This window comes from Trachurus trachurus, assembly GCF_905171665.1.
Source record: "Trachurus trachurus genome assembly, chromosome: 13".
In the NCBI taxonomy this organism is placed as follows: domain Eukaryota; kingdom Metazoa; phylum Chordata; class Actinopteri; order Carangiformes; family Carangidae; genus Trachurus; species Trachurus trachurus.
The window spans coordinates 25,382,586-25,401,975 of NC_139892.1; the positions used below are offsets into that span (position 1 = coordinate 25,382,586).

Sequence of the window (19,390 nt, forward strand, 5' to 3'; positions counted from 1 at the left end):
ATCAGGCTAAGTTTTGCTTCTTCCCCTCCTCAAAGCCAAAGCAGTTGTTGAGGCTCTCACAGATGCAGAAGCCACTAGTCTACCCCCAAATGCACAGTCATCCAATTTGAATCCTTTGTGAGTTGCCAATTAGCAATCTACTTTTAGTACATCAAAAGGCAGGCTTGAGCTTGAGCGAATGCACAACTGAAGGAGATAGGCCATGAAGAGGCCTCTTTGAACGCTGCCAGTCAGTTATCTGCACACAGGTTACTGACGCTCACTGAGCCGCAGAAGCCTAAGAAGACCTGAGAGGCTCACTGACACAAAATGGGGACTCAAAGCTAACTAGAAGCTCTGGCAACAGGGACTACTTAAGCCAAGAGCCTTTTCTTTACTGGGACTTTAATGGAAAACACACCAACACTTAATTTCAAATTAGATCTCTAATCAAAGTCAGCGCATGCACAGGCTTTTCAAAGCTGCCTCTTTCCAAGATAAACTACATGTCAGCCCCCACTTCTTTTTCACCTCCACATGATGAGATTATTCAAGCCAAATTACACACTCTGAAGTGGCCTTATTGATTTCCGTCTCACCTGCCATTTTTATTGACTTGCTCTCTGCGGTGGTTTCCTATTTTATGAAAGCCATATGGGCTGACTTGGTATTGGTGTTAAACGACACGTCACTCCAATCATCACATCATGAATCCGTCAAGGTGATTTCCATCTCAATGGTGAGCATGTATGCTCGAGGAGAGCCATGTAGACTCAATCAAAATATGGAGGGCAATAGAAAACAGAGACAGACCCTCTGGTTTAAGGTGTTCTGAAGGGATTCAGCGTACTTAACAACAAAGCCTATGGCAATATAACGCTGAAGTGTTTTCCTTCAGCCTTTCACTAAAAATAAAGATGTCTGTATGACCTGGTTATCTGATTCTGAAAAATGTCCTTTTTCTGCCTCAAGTCAAAGAGAAAAAAAACATTTGAATGACAACTTCAACATCTTCTGACTACCCATGAGGCAAGTAGTAGCATGTCTGAGAAATTGCTCCTTAAGTCATTTCAGGATGTGCTCCTGATATTTTTTTTTCTGTTATCTTGGCTTAAAACATAATTACACATTCATGATTCACTGCTACAATTACACAATCTTATCTGTACAATCCATCTTCCATCTAAAACATGCAGAAACTTAACTTAAAACAACCAATTACTGATGGAGGCATATAACCCTGGGAACCAAAGTCATCAGATTGTGCTACTAAGGATGTTTTTTTTTTTTTTTTTTTCTGATTTCACAGAGTGATCTTACCTCCTCCTTCCATCTCTGTCCTTAAAAAAACATGTATCTCCGAATGTGGCAGTTCTTAATTTTTCAGACAAACTCAGGGATTACAGTTTTCTCTCTGTGGCCTGAGAAAATTCTCCTTTCTCTTCGGCCAAAAGCACAGTATATAAAATCCCAGTGATTTATGGGGGAAATGCGTCATCAGAAACTGGTTTTCTAAGCCCATGGAAATTTGGCTATTAGGGGAAACAACTCTTTGGCAATACACACTCAATCAATGGAAGATGCTTAACATGCTGGTGCAACTTGTAAAGGGTCAAGCTTTTAAAGGTGTTAAAAAAAGCAAAAAATGTTGTTTGGGTCAAACACACATTGAAAACCTATAGTGTGCTCAATATCTGCCTTCTTGAGGATAAATCAGGCCTAGATAAAGAAAACAAACAAACAGAATGACAACAAAGACTTTAAATTAAACTGATACTACTGAACTGATAGGATGACTTACTAAATTACAAGATATTGCCACTTTGATCCTAAATATTTACAGCTGATATATAGATTCAATTTGAAATAAAGTGATTGATAATCTTCCTAATCTATCATTTCATTACATCTCTGAAGTTTTTTTTTTTTACCGAAAACAGTGAGGTTGACCATGTTCTCCCGGTTGCCCGCAGGGAATGTGGTATACTCGCAGATGTAGGCGGCTTCATCAGATAGCTGCAGGTTAGAGAACACAATGGTGGTGTCCTCCAGAGAGGGTGTACGGTGACGAACGGCGGCCTGCTTGAAGCTGACCCGCTCCTTGAAGGGCTGCAGGACGGACACGCCGAGGGCCGGGTTGGCTATGGCCACATTCTGTTTGGTGCCGTTGAGAAGCTTCTGCCAGGTGACTTGAGAGATCTTGACTGGCGGGTTACTGTTGCTGAAAATGCAGCGCAGCTCCACTTGTGAACCCACGAAGCCAGACTTACTGGAGTCCATCTGTACCATCTGTCCGTCGCCAGCTAGAGGAACACAGAGAGGAAAGAACAAAATTTAATTACGATTAACAGGTGTCCAAGGCCAAGCAGAGCACTTCATTCAATAGCAAGCGCATGCACTGAAAGTCAAGGAGTCAATTCAGCCTCCTAGGTAGTACATGCACACATGACACTCAGGCAGATCCATGGACTCAGTCACGCACCTCCCATATGCTGGAGAAGCACCGTCTGCTCCCTATACATCAGCATAAAAAGTGGCTACACGGTGGTGGTTGTGTGCGAAAGCTGGGGGAGCTGTTATTAACATAATGGGCACATCTATACAACCCTGTCTTTGTCCACGAGGGTGCTGTTTCTGATGAGATGGGAGGGCTGAGCGAGAACCAATGCATCACTAATGAATGAGTACAAGGGCAATGAGTTGGAGCCGAGTCATCGTTTGCTGTGCTCACCCTGCACCTACCCAGCAACACACTGGCTAGGCCCATTGTCATTTTAATTACTTTTTACTCACAAATACTTCAATGACTGCCTGGAGCTCCTATTAAAGGAAACAATGTGGAGTCCTGTGTAGGCACTCAAAACAATGAGAACACACACATTAGCTATAGAAAAAAAAACAAGTAATTATGCTCCTCTCTATACGATATAAGCATGTGAGGAGTTTGATAGTGCGTAAAAAAAAAGTCAATTAACAAAGACGGACCCTCTGTAAACTCGCCTGTGGTTAAGTCTTTCATGCTTATGTTGACCTGAAGTGAAGTGTCAGCTCCCTCCTCTCTCAGGCTCATCTGCTTTACTCAATGCATTATGGCCACTGATTAGCAGCTAACATCCCTGACATAGATACTAATTAGACTACCTGCTTTTATCTGGACGTGAAACAATTAGCTGGTTTACATAAAGTTAACTGCTGACAATTCTGATGATGGTTTAATGACTCAAATAATGTATTAAGCAAATCTTCACTGGTTTCAGCTTCTCACATGAGAGGATTTCTTTGTTTTTCGATGATTGTAAGCTGAATATCTCAGGAAGTTTTAGTTTTTGGTCTGCTGGACAGATAAAGTAAACATGTTAAAGTTGTAGCCCTGTTGATAAAATAATTGCTACAGCTCTGCTTTTATCCATGGCACCCTTTGTTCCAGAGTGCAGAGAAACATCTACAATATTCATTTACACTTGATCTGGGGTTTGTGAATGCAGCCTGAACAGATGTGCCATTAAATTACAGCAGGGCACCTGCATCCTGTTGTCTTTGACACATCTTTGTTATCTCAGGCTCTGATTTATGTTCCTTTGCAGGTGAAGGCTGATGATGTCCCATTTCCTCGTCGGACAACCCCTGGCTGCGCTCATATTTACAACCAGCCGCAGCTATAATTATCTCCTACAGATAGGTGAAGACCCACAGGAAGACGGACTGAAATTCCTCCGTTAATCACACTGGGCTCATAAAGCCACCAGTGAATCAAGTCATAAACGGAGAGGAAATATGTTGTGGTCTCAAGTGGAGGACTGGGACCTGTGCACATGCACCACAAACAGAGAGGCTTTTTAACACTGAGTAACTGCATCACAATGATGAATAATCCCTGCGTTCAGAGATAAAGTTTCCACAGGGGGTTTTAAAATGTGTAAGAGGACATGAGAGAGATCCATTTATGTATCCTCCCACTGAATACAATATCTCATGTGGTCTATCTTCAACAATACAGGAATCTGAAGCAGAGAGAAGGTGGAGCTCCGTGCATGCAGGCTGTCAAACTGTCTAAGCAGCTACAGCAGCAGCAGCAGCAGGAGCAGAGACTTATAAAGATTTTTCTTATAAACTGTAGGTAGTCAGCCGAAGGACACCGGGGCACTATACATGCATGAAAAGAGGAAATAGTTGGCACAGGCTGTGGCTAGAAGACCATTAAGATGAACAATTTATTTCTTTCCATCTTTCACAGTGGGTGCACAACTCTCAGGTCGAATGGCTGATGCTGGAAAGCAGTGCATTGTGAGAGAAAGACAATTTCTCTCCGTTGTTCTATGCCTTCACTCAAGTACACCCTTCCACTGCGTACATGAAATCATATGAAAAAACAAAGTGACAACAGTACACATCATCTTTCATTTCCTTCTGACCACATCAGCAAGAAACTCTCTTCTATAGATTAAACTTGTAGGGTTCGACGATGACAGATTGATTTACTAATACAGTTTGACAGGGAGGACTGGCAACCTTGTCATCCGTACCCTGAGAAACACCTGTGTCCTTGTGCACCGCAGGGCAATGCTTTACTCCATTTTATCACAGCTTAGATTACCACTTGTGGCAGCTATAGCATGATATTTTTTGAACCAGCAAACACAATTTACTGTGTGACAACACTAGTTAAAGTTTAATCTTAAATTTGAGCGAAGCAGGGGAACTGTGTATTCAGGGGGGCTGTAAAAACTCATAAATATGTACCTGGCCAGACCTCACCCACTCCAATTCCTAAACAATAGTGGCAGGGGCTGGCTTTATGGGAAGCTGCAGCCCCTCCCTCTGCTGCTCTGCCCTTCCCTCCTTTGATTCTGATGCTCTCCGCTCCGATTGAACCAAATAAACAGGAGCGCACGCAAATGGAATCCAGAGGAATAGGCATAATTATGCAGCCACAGAGCCCAAATCCCCTCTGTGAAGGACCAGGGGCACCCACAGGGACCCCTTTCACTCAAGGACTAGAGGAGTCCTTGGCTGAGCACACAGTAAAGCTTTAATTATAGACTACACCACAGAGCAGCAAAGCCATTGAAGAACAGAGCCACATACATGCAAGTTGCATTTAGAAGGTAGATTTTGTGAGGGTTATGAAAGGCGGTAGTACAGGGAGAGAGGAGGGGGAAGAAAGATAGGCAAAGTAGAGCAGATAGAGAGCTGGCAAGAGGCAGACAAAGAGGAGGGTGGAGCTTTAGGGAGATTTGTAGGTGTGCTGCAGGTTTAAGGGTGGCCAATGTTGTCGCTTGTGCTTGTGCTACTGCTGCTGCTTTGTTCTGACACTGACAAGAGGGTGACCGGGGGACAGTCATGCTCGAGTACACCTGAGGCCAGACACTGGCTTGAGAGTTGCCGGTGGAGAAGGCAACCCTGTTTCTGGAAGGAAAAGCAATGGGACCAACAAACAAAGCAGAAAGTGTGCCCAAGCTGGCAGAGTATAAAAAAGGAAGAGTGGTCTGATTCACACCAGGTGAGCTGACTTGGATGAAGGGGGACATAAGGGGTACTATTAAAACAGCTGCTGCACCGTCTGGCCCTGCACTGATAGCAAGAGACTCCCACGGCCTGTTCACAGAACTATAATAATAATAATAATAACTGCCTGTCAGGCAACAAGAAATAGCGTGTGTTTTATGATGTTTGCGTATGGCACACTGGACAAGGCATGGGACAAATAATAGCCTTCAGTCAAATGGTTCTCATGTGTTGATGTTATCCAGATATCCATTTTTTTTTTCAAAAGCTGACGGGGTGAGAATGTTAAAATCAACCAGAAAATATTGCTACCTAAACTGAAAAACGAATGTGAATTCAAAAACATGCATGATTCCTCCATGACAAATCAAAAATGACTGAATGAGAAACTTGACATTTTATAGGCTATTTGCTTTTTGTCTCTGCTGCAGAAGAGCAAGAAAAAAAATCTAATTAAAGGTTTGACATCAAATACACAGCATTAATCCATCTCTTTCTTTTTCCAGATATTCCTCCGTACAATGTAAAACAGACCTCTGTCTTCATATTAAACAAAAACACCACCATCAAAGCCCAAATTGAAATTCAGGGCTCCAACCCCTAAAGCCAAGGAAGCTTCTATCCCATAAAACTACTGCTATTTGGCAGCTCATCCCATAGTGGATATGTAACACTATTGTCTTTTTTTTCCAGCTACACTGGCCAACAACCAACAATATTTCACAAGACAATTATTGGCTTGTTTACCATCACTTGGGCTATTCTCTTCCAAGAAATATCCATTTGAGCCTGAGTCAAATAAAGTTCAGCATTATTCACCTCTTGCTGCAGCGATGTGAGCAAGGCAAAGATTAAATAGGACTGAATGCATATTTTACAAGAGGCGCTCATTAATGTCTTCTATTTAAAGCGGCACCAGGCTACTTGGCACACTGTCAGTCCCAAATGGCAGCTTCGACATCGCTGTTTGAAGTCTGAAGACTTCAAAACCCAGAAAATGTGTAAAGTGATGTCATTAAACTGCACTCTTCTTAGACCTAAATGTCGCCTTCTCGGTAGCTTTTCAGGGTGGAGATGAAGAAGGGCTTCAATTTCCACTGGACCAAAGCGGCCACTTGTCACTTCTGGTAAGAGAAGATTTCAGGATTCTGTCCAATCCCAACGCAAAAAAACCTCAATTAAGGGAAATAGGTCAAATCTGAAATTCAGTTTTGTACAGAGAGAGAGTCTTGTTGCATCCACTTTGTGACTCTGGCAGCTGAAAGAGGAGTATCTTGGTATAAACTTCTTGCCAAATGCAGCTTTGAAGCTTATCACACGAAGACACATCTCCTAGTGTTTGATATGGTTACTCCATTGTTACTTAAGTGGGATGCTGATAGATAAAACATGGCTTCAACCACTAGGGATAATGACTGTTTAATGTAGTCCCAGTTCCCACGGCAATGGCACAGGCCTCTGAGCTCCCTTATTCATGACCACACATGGGGTGTTTAGGGGGAGTCCAAATCTTCTGTTTCACACAAACACACAGACAAAACCCACCCATTAGATACCCATTGATTTTTTTCTGCTGCTTTTGTCATTCAATATTTTGGAGCTCAACCAGTGGCATTCTACTAACAGTACATTACAAAGACACACAAGGGCTTCCCAAGATGCTTTACAAAATGTGTATATAATACTACAACTGAGAGCAGTTTCAGTGTTCTGCAGGCTTTAACATATCCAGATAAGGCTCTTCATGAAGCAGGAACAGCCATATTTTACAGTATGTATAATGTTGCTACAGGTTGACCATGGCCTGCTTTTCGAGATGGAGCAGTGGATGTCGGATAATTTGTTTTAATGTACACCCAGACACTATTTGGTAGTGTTTCAACTGGGTCTCTTGGGTAAACAATGGTGTACCTGCCAAAGTGGCACTCTTTACCCTCTTTACTTTAACTGTCTCCCCCAAGCAAACATTCAACTGCGGAGGCAGGCAAAACCTCACTGGAACAGATGGTTAGTAGACCTGTTACTAATTTTCCACTATCTGGTTCAAATTTGAAATGCTCTTTTGTACAACAAACTCGTTCATTGAGGACAATATAACATCTGCTGTGCTGTTAATGTTAATGATTATCGGGAATATTTATTATGTTAGGCATCTTCCCAATCTGGAGTCGCTCCATGGAAAGTGCTGTGCATGTCACTATAACTATTCCCAACGGCTGTTTGTCGGGAGATGGGGATTGGGGTATAATGTAATGACCGAATACCACAGCACAATAATCGTGTGTTTTCCACCGGGGTTCTAAAATTACAACTTTCAGGTTGGCAGTGCGTAGCATCATCCAGTCAACCGTACACACTAACTCTCACCTAAGGTAGCTGCATCCATCGTTTATGAGGCAACACGCGGTTCAGAACACAAGCCCACAGACACACACACACACACACACACGCCCCTCGAGCAGCTTTAAGGCATTTCAAATGTCAAGGGGATGCATCAGTTCGCCTGTAACAGAGCTTCTCATCTTAGTTCAGCTGGATAATGATTCATCCTTGAATGAAACAACGGAAAACACTGCAACTTCATTTTGTTATCAGACGGTTTCAAAGAACCCAACATAGATGAAACAGCAGTGTGTGTTATGGCCCTTTCGGATAGCTCTCTGAGTTCAATATATACGGTGGGTAACAGTGCCTGTGGATTTCCTGTAATTAATGCTTTTTATTCTGTTCTAATAGGAAATATGCTGGGAGTAATCTGGGATTTTAGTTGTCTTTGACCGCAGCAATGACAAATAAAGCTGGGCCAAAAATAAGGCTTTTGCCCCGGAGAGGGAGGGATAGAGAGTGAAAGAGAGAGGGGGGAGAGAGAGAGAGAGAGAGAGAGAGAGAGAGAAAGAGAGAGAGTATAACACGTATCAAGTGTAAACACAGTATCAGAGAGCTCTGACCCTCTTCCCTCCCCCTGCAGCTTAACTAAACAAGGCCACCACGGTTTCGGTTCTCCAACACAAAGTAAACAGCGCTGACGTTACCTGACCAAATGGCGGGATGACATCACTCACTGATACCAGATAGCAAGCAACTGTCAGTAAACAAAAGGCCAGGTCCAAGTGAAAGCGAGGGAGTGTGTCCCCCTGGTAAATCAATGACTGTAAGCGTTACAGTTGTGCTTGTTTGACTGAAACTCGAGGATGGGGGGGGGGGGACAAAACACAGGGAACAGATCCAGGTATCACAAGTATCTAAAAGAGTGGTCTCCAAAATGCAGTATGCTTGGGTGTAAGAGCAGTAACAGCTGTAAAATAATACATTTTATGAGACAAATCTCAAGCCCAGACACCAGGGAGCACTTACACAGACCAGACAATTAACAAAGCATCTCATCCACTTCGTGGGCTCAGCACACACAATATGTGCTGGTTATTTTTCAATAATGCATAAGTTTCCCTGGGCTTTCAAACGCAGGCAGCTGTTCGAAAGATCTTAATAGGAAAGAGATGATCAATAAATAAAAAGGGGGCCACAGGTGGGCGTGTGGCAGAGTGATGCATTATGCTCTGGTCTCCTTGCGGGCGCAGGTGTGGACTCTGTGCTCTCAGGCGTTAAGGGGTGGGGGTTACATAAATGTGATGTAGGGGATTTTGGGGGAGTTACAGGAGAGAGTAAGCAGTGAGAGTGACACGCAGTGGGTCAGACATGGTGAGCAGATTACAGCACTCAGGATATTAAAGTGGAGGAGAGACGATGCTGCAGGCAACACACCTCCCATGGAAATCTCAGTATTAGCACAGGGTGACACAGAGGCTATGTCCACATTTTTTGGAGTCAACATGTTGGTATGAAAACACAACCACCACAGGAGCATGCTGCTCCTCACACTTTTAGGAGGCAATACCCGTGGCAACGGTCAGAGCAGCTCTGACTGAAATTCTTCTTCAGGGTACGGCACAAGGGAAATTAATTTGGCGCAACATTAATTTGACGGGAACACAACAACCCTTCTTGGTGAAACAGTCAAATTATGGGTTTTTTACCACTGGTTACGACAGCTGCTTGTTTCGCTTGCATGAGTCCGTATGAATGTTGTTTTTCAGAGGAAGAGCCACCAACATCATCTCCAAATATGCGTTAGACAATGAAGCACACAGGATTATCTATAAGAATAGTCTTGGAGTGGGACGTATAGAACGGGGGTGGCCTAGTGTGAGCCAGCAACAGAGTAGTACCCTATACCTCTGCTAAGCACCCAGTAAATACGGCATGAAACGCATATAAAGTCCTGCCAAAAAGTGCTGAGAAAGAGTCTGGCCCTGGACAACCATGCATGACAAATCCTTCTCTCACACCATCTGTTCCATTGTCCACAAGTAAAGATAAGTCTTGCATAGAGTACAAACACTGAATACTTCCATGTGATTATGCTCAGCACTTGTATCGGATACATTATAAAACATTGAGATTTCAAAAATCAACTAAAGCAACCGGCTGAAACAGGATGATCAATTATTGGCTTAGGATAAGCACACAGGAGGATGTGTGATGTCAAGCCCCTCTGCATTGTCAGTAAAAACAACGTCATATGGGTGTAAATCCAGACAGCCCTAGCAAGGTGACCTTTAGAAATACTCAGTCAGAGTAGAGGATATTGTTTTTGGCGTCTGACCTGTGTTGACCTTTATTGGTGGAGTTTTTTTTTTTTTTGTCAAAGACCAGCTGATATCTCGAAGGCTTGCAGGCGTGTGGAGGCCTTTGGGGGGTAAATGGGTCCAGTATGAGCATGGAGAGAAGCACTGTTGCATGACCAGTGGCTTATTAAACCAAGAAACGAGAACGCACAATCAATATTTGATTAGAGTCACTTGTGATTTTTTCAAACATTTCCACTGTGTGTTATCGGATCGGCCTCCACAGATTTCTTGAAAGAAATTAGTGTTGTGCATATCATGCATTTTTAAAGATGTGTGGAAAAAATAGAAGAACTAGCTGTCATCAAAGTGCATCTCTAATTGTGGTTGGGACACAAACAGGACAGCAGGGGCAACGTGCACACAGCTCTGCTTGTTGGTGTGCTGCACCAAGCTATTTTTCTCCAGCATTTCTGGCACAGGCCATTTATACAGCAGCTTCATTAACATATAGGAGAGGGAATTCACACTCCAACTGGAGTGGGCAGTGGGCTGAAGCCCCAGTCTGCTATCAATTAACAAGCACACTTAGTATGTGTCTGAGTCACGATTACCATGGGACTCTCACAAACGTTGTTGTCTCAAAATAAGTATTGTCACAATAGCAAATCTTTAGATGATTACCAGCCCTCATATCACTTTGATGGTGTAAACCAACAACATCACATGCAAACTGAGAGCAATCAAATCTACTCAACAGTAGCATCAACCTAATACTATAACGAACCAGTCATCTCTCTGCACGTGTACTAGGAATTAAGTACAAATAAACACGATTATGAATTTTGCCCTGCAGTCACATCATTTAGGCATGGATTAATCTCCTGTTTTCACCACTGAAGGAATGAATGTGCACAGTTACTTAAGCTGATAAAGTTAGACATGCTACTAACTTGATCCCTGAACACGTTATCTTATCTTGTTATTTAAACAATTTTGCACATCGTTAATGCATGTTCATTTTTAACATGCAGTTTAACTGAGACACTCAAGGTTACAGGGTATTTCTCCAAGATGATTTTGCCCCAAATCCCTTTGTAAGGAGGGGGTACAAAAAGACAAGATGAATGCTAAGATGTGGCAAAGATGGCTACATGGGAGCACTGAGCATTTGAGCATAAATGCTGGATTCTGACCTTTGCCAAATTTCCCTTTTTCATGTGTGTTTTGATCATAAACCTCTATGAAATGCAGCGGTTCTAGGCAGGACTCCGAGACCAGGGCTGAACCATTTCCTAAACCACGACCACAGCCTATCTTTCCAAGGCGAGCACGGCTCCATGTTCCACATACATATAACCGTTGGAATGCTCACCACATCTCAGGACCATGTTAGTATTCTGCTGCATGTGCTTTCCAGCTGTGTGCGAGTATTGTCTTTCCCACCAGTCTCCGTGCTCCATCATATACAGTATTTTCTCACAGCTCAGTATATTTCCATACAGTGTCTTTCTGTACATGAAGCCAATGAGGGATATTATGAAGTATATTTGATTTGGCTCAGATGTCACACTGACACCACATCCATTTTTCTTAAATGACTGTTGTACGTCTACTTGACGGTAAGAAAAGAATAAACAATGTTGGTCAATTGAGTAAAAATAAAATAAAATGAAAGACTTAATGATAATATCAGGGGAAGCAATTTTCTAGACAGTTTTCTAGACTTTTTCTTATTGTGGCATTATGTGATGGAGGAGAGCTTTAAAAGAACATGAAATAACAGCACTTCAGTGTCTGCACAGTTTGCGCTAGGCTTTCAACAGAGGAGCAACTGGCATGGAGACACAAGTAGGGGACCACAAAGCCACAGAAAGGGGAAAAGAACTGCCTGAAAGCTGAGTCGGGTGGTATGACTTACTCCACTGGGGAGTAAGTCTCCGTTGGTTGTTAGATGTCTAACAATGTGTATTGACACAGAGACCCAGCACACAAAACCATTTGGTGAATTTGCAAAGAAGTACAGGACAGACACTCCTGAAATGTGACAGGAAGGATAGAGAGAATGGGAGCAATAATCAATCATAGGAATCAAAAAAACACAAAACAACTCTCTGGGTTTCTCTCAACTATATCTGAAAACACCACAGTGGGTGGGCTGTGGGCTTGGGGCATAAAGAATGTCAGGAAATGAACTCATAGCTTTGTAGTCGCTCGCTGTAGCTGCTACCGCTGCTGCTGCTGAAAATCGAGGAGTGGGATTCAAAGCATTCGGGCCCAGGGAGCGCTGAATAAAAACAAGCAGTGGGCTACAACAATCACTTGCTACGAATCTCAACGTTTCAGTGTAATAAATATCACCAAGGAGCATCCCGATAAAATGAACAATAATGAAGAGTGCTGCCGGTGACTGGAGATAATTGTGTGGTTCAATGCAATTTTGGTGTGGCCAAATTGTAACTGTGGTGCTGCTGTGCAACTGCTACACCGACAGCTTGTGCCATTAACTGCAATCAAACCGGCACCGTAATTACCCTTCAGTGTTAAAAGATATTCTGTAGTTAAACTTCACTGCGTGCCAATTCAGCCTCCAAATGCAGGAGGATTCACAGTGAAATAAGCAGGAATGGGACAGGTTCTGGCTCGCAGGGCTTTGATGAAACAGAACAAGAAAGTATTAATTGTGTGCTACCATTGATCAGAGATTCAATAACCGGATTAGGAGAGTGACTAACAGAGAAAAAGTATGTTTAGCACACTATGTTGAGTTTGTGAATGCAATTAAATGATCTCCCACGATGACACCGCCTCTGTCAGCTATGGTATGGAAGTCAACCGAGTGCTTTTCGTAGCCACAACATTAAGAATGCCAGATGAAATCAGTCACGAGAACACCTACACGTTGACATTAATAGCCTTTGAAATCTGCTGACGGGGTTTAAACTACTGCTGTAGCTGGCTCAAACACACCTGACCAGTGGGGCCCAGAAGAAATAACTGTACACTGCATGTACCGGCCTTTTTTTCCTCGCGGCTGCAGGAGTATTATTTGGAGCTTTTACCCCCATGTTGCCCTCCCTTACTGTGTCTATACTGTGGGCTGCTCATTGTTTGACAGGATTGACAAGCTCCCTGGCAGAGCTGATTAAAAGCTTTAAGGTCAAAGAAGTGGGACAGATATCGAGCGAACACCTGTCTCCTCGCTGTGAGCCAGTCCCCTTCTGGGTGTGTCCTCCGCTGGCGCAGGATCAATGGCTCCATTAAGACCTAACATGGACTTTTTTTTCCCCTTTTACTTTCTGACAATGCTGTTTTGGCTTGCAAAAAAACCTTTCACTTGCCTCTTCCTCATTTTACTTCCCTCTGCTTTACTTGTTTTTTTTTTGCTTAATTTAATACAGGTAATCTCATTGAGACACAGGGTCACATTTCGAAAGACAGACCTGTTTCAGACGGACATACAGTATAGTAGCCGTATCGAATATTGCTTTAGTTGTAAAAGAGTTCAGAATAAAATATAGGGAGACACTTACACTGCAATGTATTTTTTTCTTTTACCAGTTTCAAACTTTATTTCATCATGATTTCCACATCCCGGTAAAAATAACTTTGAAAGCCCAGCTGCCCACTGAAGATTTGCCAAAGGATTATAGATCATTAAAGAGATGTTTGAAGTTCACTTGAAGCCTCTCCAAATAAGTTACTGGAATCACAGAGTTTATGGAGTCTTGGCCACACGTTTTCTCTCTCTCTCCCTCTCTCTCTTGCGCACTGTAACCGGTTTTCTTTTAAAATGAGGGTCTCACAAATTGTAACAGCTGGCCACGCTCTCTGGAGACATAATCCAGAAATTGACATTTCAATTTACTTCAGGTGAGTTTGGATGATAGTGAATTAAGATACCTGCTACCGTGGATACCTTACTGATTTCATCCCCTCTGGAAGGCTTTCCACTCACAGCCTCACAGAAGTGAAAATGTTCTTATTCTGACATTGTATCACACAATAATCTATAAAATGAAACTTAATACCATAGCTTTAGCCATGGGATAAGACTTCAAGGGATGGGTGACTTTCACCAAAAGATATCTGGAACTGTGTCCCACACACCACTCATCACTACTTTCATCTCCAGAGGACTTCCATTTTCACAGGTTTCTGAATCCCTCCCCCACACAGTCACCTAACTGGTCTGTCTTGATATGATTCAGTGGCTGAGCACAGAGGCGCATTGTGTGGCAGTTTTTATCACATTGATATGGTTTGTAATCTTGTTTCTGTTTGCCGTGAGAAAATAAAGAAGCAGACTAAATAACTTAATAGACCCTGTCAAGATGTTGACATAAAGAAACAAGAAATGACAAAGAATCAAACGTGCTCATTTTCATATTTCTCATCTGTCCCATTAAGAGAGTTGTTACTCCTCCAATTGATGGTGTCATTTCATCATTACTAAATGAAAAAGATTGGTTTCAGACTTAAATTAGATATATTATCCAGTGACTGACTACAAATGTAGACTGAAATAAACCTTGCTGTTTGGGGTGATTTATGAATGGGTTAATGACCTGTTACAGCAAATAACCTATTACCATATACTGCTAATTTGAAAGCATGGAAGAAGCATGGATGTGCTTTCCCACTTTACGTTTCCACATTTAGATATTTGATGAAGATGTAGCACAACAGTGAGGTGAAAGAAGTGAGTTCACACTTCTCTGGTGGTGTTTTTACGTAGGTGTGAAACTGGGTTTCCACAAGGAAAGGGTGAAGGTGTTGGTGAAGTGCTAGGTCACATCTCCATTTGCAGCTACTCTTTGACCCGTCCTCCTGTCTCCATTTTCCTGTTTGTATTTTTCCCTTTTATTTTTTGGAGCTGATTTTCAAAGTCAGAGGGATCCTGGGGGGAGGTGTTTAGTGCACTGTCCCTAAAATACACTGGAAAAACAAAGAGCAGACTCATAAAATCTATCTTTGTTTCAAAGGATAAGTCATTTACTGTTTTGCAGTTTTCATTTTTGTGCATGGTGAATCAAGCAACATGAGATAAGCTCATAGAAAACCACCATACTGTAGTTATAAAGCAGTTGTGTACTTCAAATGACCTGACTCAGTTAACATAACCATGGGGTAGTATATATTTCTTATATTTACTGTTAGTTGTAGCATTCACAATTGACTCCTGGCTGCAATTTAAACAATGAATTCAGACAGTCTCTCGCTGGTTAAGGGTCAGGCTTTTGCCCGGCAGCTGGGGTATTTTTATAGACATCGAGGGAACACTTGCTGCCTCCTGGATTATAAATGCCAGTGTTTTCAACCACAGTGCCTTAGATAGTGTGTATCTGTTGCCTAAAATGATAGCTGCTTGGGTAAAATTTCTCATCTTCTCTGTGCCCTTCACAGATTGCAGGTGTACCCTGTGCTCCCACACTCACTTGGATCTCCAGCTCTGCAGAGCTGATAGAAAATGTTAGAGCAGAAATGAGCCAAGCACTGGTGTCTTGAAAACTAACAAAAGTACGTGTGTGCATTCAAAGTTGGAGAGGCTCACATACGTTACTGTTGTGAATAGGTGTGAGAATCAGGGCAGACGTAAGGGGGTAATGCAGGCCAGAGTGAAATAAAGGGCAGTGAGCTATGACAGGTGTATTCCTTATGGGCATAAACTCATGTTTAATCTCGCTTAAAGTTATTTATAATTTTAAGAGTGTGTTGTGCATTAATCCGTCATGCATATCAATATGGTAATTACAGCTAGTATTAATTTCAGAATGATGGATATGTTTAGGACAAGAAAAGAAAGCAACACAAATAATCACATTAATCATTTTATCTTTGGACAGACTTGAGACTTGTGACAGTTATGCAGACATTCAGCAGTGATAGGGCCACAAAACAGACAGGAATGTGCCCAAGCATAAAGGGCAAAGGAAGCTCACCGTTAGCATCTTATCAGTGTTTTATTTGACAGCACTGCACATATTAATCGTGGCCTCTTGATCAAGACTACATGTATGCAGTTACTTACAAAAACAGCCAAATTTCACATCCAAGGATTCTAATAAAAATCGTTTACAGCCTCAGTGAGAGTCGTGCAAACCTGTCACATGAACACATTCTGTTGCTGTCATGGAATAAAACCCAGTAAATCACTGACTGGTGATGGCCGTTGCCGGACCGAAGGATATTAACAGATACTACGCTCTTACAGCTGCTTTTATCTGCTCCTGCTGTGCCGTGATGTGTCTTCACTTGCCATAACAGTGACATAGCTATAAGTCATATATGTGTAAAAGCTACAGATGCTTGAGGGTAAGAGTTGGAGCAACGCTGACACTTTTTCTCAGGGTTGAATGTTTTATACTAATCAACAGCTTCTCCGGTCAAACTGTTTTACATTCACCGTGCTGTTATGGTGGCTGACGAGATGCAGTTTTGTAGTTTTTTTTTTATTATTATACAGAAGCTGTGAAAACCGAACATTTCAACTGATGACAAGCTTGTATTTCTCAACGGTGGCAGCAACAACAAACTATGACTCCACACAGCAGCTCATTATTATGTCAACTTATTGTTCTTAATGTAACTGGATTAACCAACAAACTAACATTAATAGCAGATGCATTTAGATTTAACTACATATTTTCTTCTGTTCCAGCAATGATCAAAGACATTAGTTTCCAGGGAGGTGGGAGCATCGACGGTGTGGAGCAATTAACAGTGTATTGTATTCCTATTCCCCAAACAGTTAGTTATTTAACAATTATCATGTTCACCATAATTTTACTATAGTTTTTGAAATGCAATTTTCTTTATGAATACAAATGCGTCTCCCCTTTTTTAATCCTGTTGTTGTGGGAGGAAAAACATTAATAAAAAAAAAAAAAAAAGAAACTGTTAAATATTTATGTACCCATTTCCTAGCTACGAGCAGATCTCGCTCCGTTGCACTAAAATGAAACTTGTTGTGACCTAGTTAGAAGAATGCCGCATGACAAGGCAGCGCCCGCCCTCTATCTGTGAGACTAGCCAAGCAGAAACAGCCGTATCGAGCATGATATTTTGCACGGGGATCCTTATCGACAGTTTGTTAGCAGGATGCGGGGCAGCCAGGTCTGTGCCCTACTCCTTGGCTGATTAGGTGGGTGAAGGACAGACCTTGGCTGCTCCGGCTCATCGTTGCAGGAGGCTGAGGTGGCCACGCTTTGTTAATGTCCTGCCACTCCCCTGCAGGGTGAGCAGGCCTGGACAGGCTGAAGTGACGCTCGCCCTCTTTCCCACAGCTCAGCCGGCTTGACTTTGCTTGGCTGATGAACTGTGACGGGACACAACTCCAAGGTTGTTTGTGCTTCTTTTTTTTCTTTCCTTTTTTCCACTAGGCAAGCCAGTCAGAGCAAGAGTGTGAAACATTGCTGAACTCTGCTGATGGCTCTCAACCTTCATATCAGCTGGCTCTGCTACACCCGTGACACACTCCAGTGAACACCTGAAGGATCCCCACTGTCAGAATGTACGTTGCAGGCTGTACAGCCAGCTGCTTATGTTTCAATACAACGAGAAAGAGCATAAACAACGTTTCAGACCTGCCCAGACATGATTTACCTTGCACAACTTAAAATGAGTCACGCCTTTGATGGAAGACAGTGGAGCACTCAAACTCCAGGAAACTTACTTCACAAGTCAACCTAAACAAAGCTTTTCTTAGAAAAGCCTGTATACGTGTGTGTGCCTGTGCGTGTGTGTCTCTGTCGGTGTGAGGAGAGTGCTGTTCTTTTTGAATTATTATTCCAATCACCTCCATAGGCCATTTCTATCGCCACGAGAGAGCCTACAACCACTATTTGTGGGTCTCAAAGCACAGTGTAGAGCTTTCCTCTGGTAGTTTTGTGATAATTCTCCCTTCACAAGTGGTACTGTACAAAGGGTCCTGTGTGGCAGCAAGGTTGTTATTTCATGCTGCTCTTTCAACTCCCTGCAAGTCAGAAACATACAGTCACCCATGTAACTGTACTTCAAGATCTCCTTCACGTTCCCTGAAAAAGAATCCAACAGCCTCATAAATGCTCACACTGTTGGGGTCAAAGAGGGGGCTGCTACAAAAGCAATCAGTGAGGCCATTGTACATTTTTGCAGGGAGCTTGACAAAATCCCATAGCAGGAGAGGCTGCCAAAACCTCGGCATGCTTATTATACAAAAAGCTCTCTTGAAATGGTATGATGAATTTCCACAGGATGAATTCTTGTTCATGTTATGGCACGGAGAACACATTTTTGTCTATGTTCAACTTTTTTTTTGTTGAGAGAGAGAGAGACAGCTTCCTGCTGAATGTGAGATATATGAGAACTTCTCCCTTTGTTGTTCTTGAACATACTGAGTAGTCAGATCCAAGACTTTGTTCACACCCACCGTACTAACTGCATACTAATGCAACAACAGGTGAACTGCACAAACTGGAATTGTCTCAAAACAGCATTCACTCCCAACTGGTAAGTAGCCAATGTTTGTGGAGACTTTGCTGGAGGTAAACTGTTTGGATTAACATATTCAAATTCAGACCACAACTTCAAGTAAAAGCAGATGATTGGGATTCATGTTGGAAGAGTGACAGAAAGACAAACAAGTGTCATTATCACTTCTTCACTTCAATAGAAAAGAAAATTACAAATATCTCTAAGATTGTAGGTTGTTAAAATCAAACTAGGCAGACAGACAGTAAGAAAATTGCAAAGCCAACAATTATGTTCCAATCTACAATTTGAATGTATAATCATTCCTCTGGCTTAGTGCTTCATCCCTTTCAGAAACCCCTATTCAAATACTTCTCTACAAGTCTGTACTGGCCTTTTCCAACCACACACTAACAAGTGTCAGTTTTCCTTAAAGTTTTCTCAGGTTTTTTTGTTTATTTGTTCAGAGCTAATTTAGCCGACTCAGCGTGTGTGGCTGTCAGGGGATTACTAGTCTAGTTCTACACTGTTTGTCGGTTTGACTACGTAAACCAATTAGAGAATGAGACACCATAGGAGAATTAAAAGTTTGATTAGCCGTAAGGTGGATGGCAGTTTAATTGGATTGGATACAAGTTGGGCGGTTGCCATCTGTGAAGGGGGAAAAAAAAGGAACTACGCATTTCTACCAAGTATGTGACGATGGTAAAGAGTTTGAAATTAAATAAATTATGTGTTGAAATACCATAAATTCTCAAATAAAAGACGCTGGTGCCCTATACTGGCTGGGTCTGGCTACAGGTTTGAGCAAATTAAAGCGGGTCACAATT

At 42.3% G+C, this 19,390-nt stretch overlaps 1 protein-coding gene across 2 annotated transcripts in view; it reads right to left on the bottom strand.

The window, feature by feature from the left end:
- The window catches only part of nectin1b (nectin cell adhesion molecule 1b), a gene marked incomplete at its 3' end in the record, with an annotated part of 155,259 nt that overhangs the window by 104,530 nt on the left and 31,339 nt on the right, over positions 1-19,390 (bottom strand). For both annotated transcript variants that reach the window (XM_083985358.1, XM_083985359.1), the window contains exon 2: positions 1,911-2,282. In XM_083985358.1, coding sequence (XP_083841484.1) covers positions 1,911-2,282 — 372 coding nt within the window. The remainder of the gene's footprint in view (positions 1-1,910; positions 2,283-19,390) is intronic.